Below are 11,641 nucleotides of genomic sequence, written 5' to 3'. Positions count from 1 at the left end.
ATAACAAGAAATAAACGAATTCTATTAAAGTCAAAGACTAACTTATAAAAAAATGATTTCATTCTTTAAAGGAGCACGAGGATTAAATGGAGCAATATAAACAATTAAAACGAATTACAGTGATTTCAATCTAGGTTTGAATCTCAAGTCTTCAAGGCAAAAAGTTATTTTTGATCCTTGTAGTTTATCAGTTTTAATCATTTTTGTCTCCATAGTTTAAATTTTGTGAATTTTATCATTGTAATTTATCAATTTTGTCAATTTTATTCTTGTAGTTTTCAGTTCAAAGCAGTTTAAGGGTACATTTCAATTTCTATCAAAATTCCTCTCAATTCCATTAAGTTCTGACCACGTGCCCTTCACTTAGAGGGGTAGAAGGGTGTTTTGATCCAGTCGAGCCAAATTTCTCCTATTCACCCAAATTTTAACCCATATATGCAAAAAAATTCAAAACCCTAAACCCAAAAATCTCACCTAAAGTGAATGGGAAGAGTTCCAGCTTGTGTTTTACCATTAGATACCTCCAGTAAACTGAAATACCTCTCCACGTTGTCAAAACTTAAAGGAATTTGGGGAACTTAACAGAAATTAAAACGTTCCTTGTATTGCTCTAAATTAAAACTATAAGAATAAAATTGACAATATTAAAACTATGAAGACCAAAATGATAAAGCCGACAATCTACAGGACCAAAAGTAAACTTTCTTAATTCAAATCCAAATTATTACATAGCCAAACGGGCCATTCTCTGGGCAGGAATTGTACATACTGGTCCCTAATGATTTAAGTTACTCTGTCTTGTGGTTTCAGAATGACCTGGCTTGGATGCATAGCTACTCTGTCATGTGGTTTACAGAATCACGTGGCTCCATGCCAACCAAGCGGCTTGGAACTAAAACGGGGAAGTGCCTTACACGCAACTCCACCAAGTCAATGCACTAAATCAAAATCTGTCGGTCGGAGTCCATTTACATGGGTTGATTGGAACTTGGGGAGGTGTTCGGGGTTTGCTATTTTAGACTAGGAAAAAAAAAAAAAATTACCTGGGGCATAGCCCAGGTTAGTAGTCATAGGGACGGTCCGTCCTTGGACCAAGCCATGTGATGCCATGCCATAATTTTCTTATATAAGGATGCTTAATCGGTTCCCAGATTTCAAAATAAGCTGCTAATCAGAAAAGTACTACTGAAGAAGAAGCCATGGGCTTGGACGAGAAGAGTAAGATACTGATAATTGGAGCCACAGGGTATCTTGGCAAATTCATGGTGAAAGCAAGCCTTTCCTTGGGCCATCCAACCTATGCCTACGTTCGGCCAATCAAACCCAGCAACGACTCTTCCAGGCTTGAGCTGCTCAAAGAATTTGAAGCCATGGGGCTCACCATCTTCCAAGTAATTAAATTAATGTTAATCCCTCATTTTCCTAATTAAATTGGCCAAACTCTACTAATTATATTCTGCTTTTCACTGCCATTTCAACAGGGTGAACTGGATGAGCATGAAAAGCTAGTCGCGGCTTTAAAACAAGTTGATGTTGTAATATCTACGCTGCCTATCCCTCAACTTCTTGAACAGTTCAAAATTATCAATGCCATCAAAGATGTCGGCAATATAAAGGTGAAAACACGATAAATGCTATATTGCGGTCAGGCTGTGAATATGAACCATTGATTCTTATCTGTGGATTACATTCACAAAATCTTGTAATATAATCATAAGTCTGATAAGAAAATATTACTCGTGCTGGTGAAAATATATGGCCTACTTGAGTATGTGCACTTAAGCCTAACTATTATATTTATTGTAATTGTGAGAAACAGAGATTTATCCCATCAGAGTTTGGAAATGATCCAGCAAGAGAAAGTACACTGGCGCCTTTTGAGGCTATCCATGAGGATAGAAGGACGATTAGAAGGGCTACAGAAGCAGCAGAAATTCCCCACACTTATGTGTGTGGAAACACATTTGGATCCTATTTTGTTAGTTATTTGCTTAATCCTCACGAGGAAAGGGACGAAGTCGTTGTTTATGGCACTGGTGAAGCCAAAGGTATAAGCTTGACGGTCATATATATATATATATATATATATAATCTTTTTATTTTATTTTATTAATTCTGATGCACAATGAAATAATGTTCTATTTTCTAGGTGGTTTTATTTAATTACGTAAAAATAAATAAAAAGAAAGCAACCTCACCTCAACGATTAAATGGAAAGTTTTGCCCCTCAAGTCACCTTGGCTGCACAAAAATTTTATTCTTGAATAAAACTGTACATTGAAATGAATAATCAGAAGTATATGCTTGCGAGAAAATATGATTTTTGTTTTATTTTGTTTTTTATGTACATGTTTAGTCGTGATGAATTACGAGCAAGACATAGCAACCTACACAATAAAAGCAGCAACAGATCCAAGGGCAGCCAACAATACCATCACTTGCAGACCAAAAGGAAACATTATATCTCAGTTGGATTTAATTTCTCTTTGGGAGAAGAAGACAGGACGCACTCTTAAAAGGGTTTATGTCTCCGCACAACAACTGATTGAATACTCAAAGAGTGAGAATTCTCATTTAAAACTTATCAAACTCCGTATTTAACTTACTAACCGGTTAGCGCTTGAGTGCTAATCTGCTTGGTTATCTAAATATGGAAGGAAGAAATATTATGTATTTGTGGTAATGATGTTTTTTTTTCCTCTTTTGCTTTCTTTCTTCCTTGCAGCACTCCCTCACGCTGACAATGTACGTGCGTCCATTGCCCACGATATATTCGTCGTAGGTCAAGTTTATGAATTCACAGAAAACAACCTAGAGGCCTCCAAGTTATATCCGGAATACAAGTACACTTCCATTGATAGCTTCCTTGACATTTGCTTGGTTGATCCTCCCAAGCCAAAATTAGCAGCATTGTGAGCTTTATGCTGTTTAAATGACAAATCATTATTGAGTATTGTTAGTCATGTAATTTCTTTTCTTTGAATAAAATATTTGATATATTCTCCGGTATCGTAATATAATTTTATATTATATATAAAATAAAAGCCCCTAATAGTGATCATTTGTCCTTTATTTTGTGTAATTTGTGGTATTGAAGTGTTTTTCTGATCGTACAGTACTAAAATATCTGATTTTAGCCACCAATATTGTTTGTGCTCTTTAGCCCAAAAAGGCATAATTATTCGTGCTCTATGGTAATTGCAACAGTGCAATCACAATAAATTAGTCAGTTTCCTTATAGGAGTTTCCATTGCTCAAAAGGCACGATTTTTCTTTATAGTGTCCTAAAATTCAACAATTTTAGGCAACGTATGTGGCATTATGTGGCTTTGTTCACCTAATTTGACTTTTGCACATGCACAAAAATTACTCATTCGTGTCCAATGTATTTATTTATAATAAGAAGATACAAAAAAACCTATCTCTCCACCACAGCCGCCTATATTCTCCCTCTCTCTGTTTCTCAACCACCAACAACCTCCTCTCTCTCTTCCAACAACTCAAAGGCATCAACCTCTTGAAAGTAAGCCTTCTCCTCTTCAAATTTGTACTTCTCCTAAAATTTCCGAACATTAAAAACAGCATATCATTCAATTTAAACTTTAATAGAGTATATGCAATTGAGGCATTGCAATGCTAATAACATGATGCAAAACAGAACACAATTTTGCTTTAAAAGACAACTCACTTTGGGAAGAGAAGCTTTTCCGTTTCTCTTTCCTTCTCTTTTAGGCTCCTTTTGTTGTGGATGATAATCAAAGCAAGCACCGACAGCAACACTTGTCCTCCACTATCACGAACACGAAAAAAAAAAAAACAATCAAAAGCTAGAATGAGATAGTAGCAACATTACTTAAGCAAAAGTTACAACAGTGACTAAGTGCCCGTGTAGCATTGTTTATTTGGGATGATAAATGATTTTAAAAAAAATTAGGAAGCCTAGCCTGTTTGGTAAACTATGAGAAAATCACTTATTGTTAAAAATTGTTGTGAGAGAAAGTTATAAGGAAAAACAGCTAATGAGGTGTTTTCATTTTCTGATTATGCGAAAATCAGTTTCGAAGAAGCACTAGATTTAATGATTATGGACGAATTATTTTCTGATTACGCGGGAATTAGTACTAACAACACTTTTAATAAAAAGTTTACCAAACGCCAAACTGCTTTCTCCCACAGCTGATTTCTCTCATAGCAAATCTGACAATGATTATTTTCACAGCATAACAATATCAAACTAGCCCCAACTATATTAAGCTCAATCTATAGAATCAAAAAAGAAATTTAGTAAATGGGTGCAGCAGAGACACAGAGAGAAGGGGGAGGAGTAGAGAAAAAAAGGGCTTCAAAAAAGTAGGGTGATGGATGAGATATTTTATAGGGTCAAAAGTTTTAAACTTAACTTTAGGTGGAGGGTTGCCCAAAAGAACACAAAACAAAAGAAACAGAAGAAACCTTGACGGAAGCCGTGAAATATTAAACAGAGTTTGAAAAGAAAAAATAAATTACTTCGCTATGTAAATTATTACAACTTATTGGGCACAAAATGATTTTTGTAAAACAGAGTTTGAAAATAAAAAATTACTTCACATCTAAATTATAATAAAGTATTGGGCATAAAATAGTTTTTGTGTTTAGAACATGTCACATCTGTCAGAGATCAAGACCCAAATGTTTTGTCTCTCCAAATAATTCACTTACATTTTCTGAAGAACGGGTCATGGATGTGGGTATTTTTTCATGAGCCATAAAGGACCCACATCCATCAAACATGATAGACCTTGATCACAAAGACTGAAACGGGCAACGCGATGGGCAACCCGATTTGCATGACGAGGGATATGCCTAACAGCAGATGACTCATGATTGCCAAGAAGACGACGTTCCCCTTCCACAAAAGCACCCTCAGCAGCAAGACACTCCTCATAACTTTTAACCATATGAACCACCGACAGAGAATCAGACTCAATCTCAAGAGGCACAATGCATAGGGCATGAATTCTTGTGCCTAATTTAAAATTGTGCCCCATATGCTTGAATTTATCACAAATATTTGTGTTTTATACCCCCAAAAAAAAAAAATTAGCATAAATATAACTTATTTGTGTCTAATGTTAGAAAGGAGGGCACAATATTGTATGTGTGCCCTTATATGTCTGTGGCCTTTGATTATTTTTGTAGTAGTGGTACAGATGGACATTGTGATTCACTAACTCAATATTCATGTGAATAGTGGTAGCCCTTGTAATTTTGTTTCCACCTCTATAGGCTACGGCAATGGCAATTACTATTCACATGAGATATAAAGAGATGAATTTGTATAAAGTTTTTGGTGTTGGAAGTAAAGAATATGACTAGGTATTTATAAAAAAATTAAAAAAATCTATTTTTTTTTTTTTGGCTGTCATTTTGCCTAGATAGCAGCTCGGGCTAAACTTGCCCGTGGACTTGCCCAGGTTGCTAGGGCCACTGGTTACCAGGGGTTGGAACTCTTGCGCTATAGCTACCTTTAGTTGCTTGGGCCCCCTCTTGCCAGGACTCCCTTCCATGGGTGGAACTAGCAACAAGGCTACCATGGGCTCTAGCCCAGGTAGCCTTTAAAAAATATTAAATGTATTTTTATGTGATTTCACTCTATAAAAGATTAGTAGTCCACCTAAATGTAGCCTAATAACTCCTTGTCCACTCAACCTATAGGCCTATAATCATCTTATATTTAATTTGTTTGCTCAGCTAAAAGCACCTCCAATGGAGATATCAAATAATATGTATCAAAATTGGATTTGATGGCTGATAACTTTAGTAAATGGAGTTATGACTAGCGAATCAAACCCGAGTGCACTTGGGGGGGAGGGGGAGAGTTGGCCCACTTTTTTATTGTGGTGTCACCCTACGTGCGTGGTTTATATGATGTATACTTTTATTTCTAGAAAAATATAGAAATTGTAAGTATAAAAATAGAATAAAAAGAGCATTATATTTTAGGCTTATTTATGTACATGCCCTCTGTACTTTCAAACTTGTCTCAGATTACCACCTGAGCTTTGAAATGTCTCAAAATATCCCTCACACTTTTAAAAAAGGTCTCACGTTACCTATTCCATCAGTATTATAGACGTTCCGTTACGTGCTTTGGGCCCCAATTCGTTTCAATCATTAACATTGGAGAATAATGGTTTTTCAGCTTTAGAAAAGGAGAAGGGGGTATTTGGGTGAGAAAGGGAAATTTGGAGAAAAAGGCTAGGGCTTATCATGTAAGGTGGTGTTATACCAATACCATTGAAGAATAAATAACTATAATCTACCATGTAAGGTGGTGTTATAAAAATGGAGGAATTTTAGACTCACATTGATGAACCCATGAAGGAAAATATCAGGGACCCTCTTAGAAGGGCCAGGTTTGTGCATTGTCAGATTCACCAAGAGCCTCAGATCATGAGCACTTTCAGGTACAAGGAGATTCAATGCATTGCTTCCAACCTTATTGATCTGCTCTCTTTTCTGCGCCTCTGTCATCCCAACCCCACAACTCACAACCACAACTTTCTCCACCAACTCTGGATACATCTCAGCCATCCAATATGCCACATACCCTCCATAACTTATAGAGTAAACAGCAAATCTCTCCACCCCTAATCTCTTCAACCCTTCTGCCACACATTTTGCTTAGAAAACCTCTGTCCTTTCTGGCCTGTTGGTGTAGGATTTGCCAAAGAACAATAGATCAGATATGTACATATTGAAACTTTGAGAAAGTGAACCCACTTGATGGATGAATTGCCACCATACCCATGAAGCATTACAAGAGCAGGCTTTTGATAAGCCCTAGCCTTCTTCAAATTTCCCCTTCTCACCCAAATACCCCCTTTCTCCTTTTCTGAAGCTGAAAAATCCTTATTCTCCAATGTTAAGGATTGAAACGAAGTGGGGCCCAAAGCACGTAACGGAACATCTATAATACTGACGGAATTGGTAACGTGAGACTGTTTTTAAAAGTCTGGGGGGTATTTTGAGACGTTTCAAAGCCCAGATGGTAATCTGAGACAAGTTTGAAAGCACATGGGGCATATACATAAATAAGCCTAGATTTTAAGCTAATAACTTTAGCTAGCGCACCCGTTGAAAAATTTCTAGTTCCACCCTTGCTCCCTTCAGTGGTGGAAGTGCTCTAAAAGGTCTAAAGTTGAACACCCTCTTTTATTGATACAAACAAAAAGCAAAACATTGTGATGACTCCATACAATTTTTCGGTTATGCTTCTAGGGACTGATCAGTGCCAACTCCAACTACAAACTCTTAAACATGAGAAAGGTATGCATAATAGCAGTAGCGGAGCCAGAAAATTTTCACTGAGGGGGCACCCTATATATTGAAATATATTTTTCTTTAGGGTGACAATGAAACTAATTTTTTACTTGATACAAAATTCCTAATTTTTGTACTATATTATTTTACATATTATATTAAAACTATCTACTGAACAATGATCCATGGAAAAAATTAAATGAAATGTAATTTATTAAAAATACACACTAAGAAATTTTGAACGGTAATTTATCACCACAAATCGAAGTACGACAATAAGAGATGTGAAATGGTAGCAATGATAGTAAGAAAAGGAAAATTACAAACATACAAAGAAAGAAATACATGGGCACTTCACAATTTGGTTAGAAAAGTATGATTATATATATTAATAATACAATAGCCTAAACTAAAATTTGAGAGGGGACACATGCCCACCCTGGGCCTTAGCTCCCTCCGCCAGTGCATAATAGAGATGGCAATTCCTATTAATATATTGCGTTTGTTGTCGTATACTGGTTGACTTGTGTGTATCGTGAACGAAGTATTTAAACTATAATGCTTTGTTTTGTAAATATAATTTTTAAATATTTTCATTCTTTAAATCTGTTTCATTTTAAACGATTAAAGCTGTAAAAATGACATGCAATATCAATTAATTAGATCCCGAGGCTCTACATTTAGACACCGTACATTTACCCTCATTTCAGAAATTTAGACCATTCTAATAATCTAATAGTCTAAAATACGACTCTTCAATTTTTAACTTTTGACACCTATCTATTTAATTAATCTAACCGTAACAATGTTAACTCTAATTTAAAATAAACATATTAAACTGAACAATAGAGAAAAAATTATAAACCTAGCAGCCATCCCACCTACCCAACTCCGACTGCCACCCCGACCCCTCTCCACCAATCACCGTTGACAACTCTCTCTCTCTTCCATGAATAGAAAGACATCGCCAGTTAGCAAGAATACAAAGACATCAACCAAATTATTTGGTTAGCAACTGGTCCTCTTACCGGTATGCATATGGACTAGGACATTCAAATTTTGTAGGTCAAGAAGATTGAAGGTCCCGTCATAGTTGCTCAGTCATGCATCAATTTAGACAAATGCGTAGCATAGTTACAAATTCCTCAAACCCAAGCACAATAAGTAAAATATAGACGATTGTGCAAATGATGCTTCACTAAAATGAGAGAAAGAAGAGGTTAAAGAGGAGGGGATATTGGCTTGGCTATGAGGAGGGAAGGGATTGCCATGAGTGGGGGTGGTCATGGGTGGCTGATGATTGGTTTGTGGTTTTTCCTCTATTAATTTTTATAAATAAATAAATAAAATTATGGATTATTGATTTCAATGGTTCCTCAACTATTGCTCCAATATCATTTTGGTCCACGAATTAAAATTTCATTTCAATGGTCCTTCAATTCTCTATTTAATATCAAAATGGTCCTACCATCAAAGTCTGTCAATTATTCCGTGAAATCGAGGGGCAAAACAGTCAAGGTCTGTTCATCCCTGCAACTCACCCGATTCCTCTCTCTGTCAATTATTCTGTTGAACACTATTACTTGTCCGCCATAGAATATGGTCATCTGCTACAACAATGCCTTTAAATTTACAGAAATTGGACTCTTCTATGGGAACAGAGGAGCCAAAACTAGCTTGTTGAGGGAACAATTCCATGGATTTAAAGTCTCTAAGAGTTGTTGGCACATTCCTTGAATTTTCCAGAAATGGAAAGAAATTCATTGGTGGGGCATTCTGACGAAACATCACAGGTGTCCCTGTCCATGTAGCAGCACATCAGCTCAATGAATCAAATACTATCTTAGGAACTAAATAAGAAAAATTCTAAAATCCTTTGGTGGACAGCTACTAGAAACATAAATTTTAAGGGCAGATCAGAGATGGGTATTCTGAGTTCGATTTTGGGTTTTTGCAATTTTGGAGTTGGAACTTCAATTGGGCTTGTGATCGGGTATTACCTCTTCATCTACTTCCAGCCAACTGATGTCATGGTCGACTCTATCTTCCTTTCTTGTTCACCAATTTCCTTCCTATTCATTGCTAATTCTGCTTTTGTGATGGGATCTATCTAGCTGGGAGAGGAGGTAATGGGTGTCTTGAGAAGTTTGTGAGAGAGAGAGAGAGAGAGAGAGAGAGAGAGAGAGTGGTGGTGGTGGTGGTGAATCACATCTCTTCCTTGTTCCAATAGGACTGTTTGGATACCAAATGAAGAGTTGAAGGACCATTGAAATGAAAATTTTAGTTAGTGGACCAAAAGTATACTGGAGCAATAGTTGGGGGACCATTGAAATCGATAACCCATAAAATTATTTAGCCTTTTAAAAACAAAATAATAATTAGAGTTAACAATGTTAGGGTTAAAGTTAATTAAATAGATAGGTGTCAAAAGTTAAAAATTGAAGTGTCGTATCTTGGACCATTAGATTATTAGAATGATCTAAATGTCACAAAATGCGGGTAAATGCACAACGTCTGGATGATTCATGATTGCCAATTGACGATGCATAGGAAGCAAACCAATCCAAAATTCTTGGCAAGCAAATGTCAGTTTATCTTTTGAAGAGATGCTATTCAAATCAACAACAGAACTCTGCCCACCAGTCCCAACAATCATTTGCAAAATGAATCTTAGAGCATCTCCAACCCCAACCCATATATAATATATTCAAATGTCAAGTAAAGTTCCAACGTTTAAAATCATGTTTATCTGAGGAAAATATAGACCTTTAAATCTAAACAAAAAGCTAACAGGTAATTCACATTCTAAAGAACAAAATAGCCAAAAAAATAATTCCGTTGACGGAAATATTTTCCTGTCGCCGTTTTATATCAGTAACATTGAGATATTTATTAGCATGACTTATAAGGCCAAAGAATGAAAAGAAAGAAAAAAAAAAATTCAACTGAACTGAGCTTATTATGAGGCCTATTTAGAGGTGGATTTGACAATGAAATTCTGGCGAGAGATAGGGTTCATGACAACAGGAGATGCTGCAGTGCGAGGCCAAGCCTGGAGCTTCTTCTCAGTTTCTTCTTGCCATTCCTTCGAAATGGTCAACGGAGTACTGCCTGGTTATTTATCATCTAGGTTAAATTATTTTGTTTTCACATAAACACAGTTTCATCAAGCAACTTTATCATCAAAACTCTACCTCCAAATAACTTTTTGTCAGAAACAACCTTGTCAAAAGCATATGTAAACCCAAAGGTTCCCAAGAGAGCTCCGACGATGTAAATTCCTGACATTTTTCCGACTGCAATAACAATTATGAACATATATACCAAACGGAAAATAATATTTTTAATCTCCTAATAAATAAATGGCAATGACAGAATCTTGTAATACGAAATACATTGAGGAATAAATACAGAAAATCCACAAAAACTAAAGGAAAAGAATTCATAGAGCAAATCATAAATTTAAATGAAAAACTCAGCGAGAAATGTAGAGCCTTACGCTGATCGATTGAGAATGAAAAACTCAGATGAATTTGGAGAACTCACAGCTAAATGAAAATGTTGTGTGTGTTGTGAGAGAAAGAGAGAGAGAGAGTCTTGAGAAGACGCTTCAACGTTGAGAGCGATGATTATGGTGTGTTAGTTGAGTAACTGTGGAGGCACATTTTATGCTGGAACATAGAAAACAATTGTGGGTCGTAGCCCATGAAGAACGGGCTAGACTGATGCAAAGCTTTTTCAGCCCAGCTCAATCTTCAGGCCCATTTATTTTTAAAGTTTTATATTCATTTTAGTGCTAGCAACCTTCTCTTTTGGACATTCTCTCTTCTTCTCATGGCAAGTGTCACTTTCCTTACACTTAAAATAATGTCATTAATGCATCGCACAAACTAATTTTTGTTTTCCAAGTTTACCCTTTTTAAATGTATTAATTTATTTTAATAACAAGCTAATTTTTTTACAACTTTCTTATCACCTAGTTAAAAAATTAAATAAAATTTTTTTTTTTCCAAAGAGAACGTGTGTTTTGTTAAAAACAAAATAAAGATGATAAAAATGTCATGTAACAAATTTTTTTAATTTAAAATTCTAAAAAATGACGTTTTTCTTATTTAATTTTTAATAATGTGCTAAAGAAGTTGTAACAAAATTTGAATAAATTGAAGGAAATATAAAAGCCAATACATTTTAAAAGGGTAAACTTGGAAAACAAGAACTAACTTGTGCGATGCATTAATAACATTGTTTTAAGTGTAAGATAAATGACACTTGTTATAAGGAGAAGGGAGAAGGTCCAAAAGAGAAGGTTAGACAGAAGGTTGCTAGCATGTCAAATATC

At 35.7% G+C, this 11,641-nt stretch overlaps 2 protein-coding genes across 2 annotated transcripts; one reads left to right on the top strand and one right to left on the bottom strand.

Moving 5' to 3' along the window:
- Positions 1–962: 962 nt before the first annotated feature.
- Positions 963–3,015, top strand: LOC117625878 (isoeugenol synthase 1-like). Its single transcript, XM_034357467.1, has 5 exons — positions 963–1,391; positions 1,482–1,616; positions 1,820–2,048; positions 2,357–2,560; positions 2,726–3,015. Exons 1-5 carry the CDS (start codon positions 1,200–1,202, stop codon positions 2,914–2,916), a joined length of 951 nt encoding a protein of 316 aa, XP_034213358.1. The 5' UTR covers positions 963–1,199; the 3' UTR covers positions 2,917–3,015.
- Positions 3,016–10,252: 7,237 nt separating this feature from the next.
- LOC117626460 lies at positions 10,253–10,880 on the bottom strand. Its single transcript, XM_034358170.1, has 3 exons — positions 10,802–10,880; positions 10,497–10,598; positions 10,253–10,413 (listed from the first exon to the last, which is right to left on the bottom strand). The coding sequence occupies exons 2-3, from the start codon at positions 10,588–10,590 to the stop codon at positions 10,271–10,273; spliced, it is 237 nt and encodes a 78-aa protein (XP_034214061.1). The 5' UTR covers positions 10,591–10,598; positions 10,802–10,880; the 3' UTR covers positions 10,253–10,270.
- Positions 10,881–11,641: the final 761 nt, after the last annotated feature.

This window comes from Prunus dulcis, chromosome 4, assembly GCF_902201215.1.
Source record: "Prunus dulcis chromosome 4, ALMONDv2, whole genome shotgun sequence".
NCBI lineage: Eukaryota > Viridiplantae > Streptophyta > Magnoliopsida > Rosales > Rosaceae > Prunus > Prunus dulcis.
This window is presented reverse-complemented; position numbering and strand designations above follow the sequence as displayed.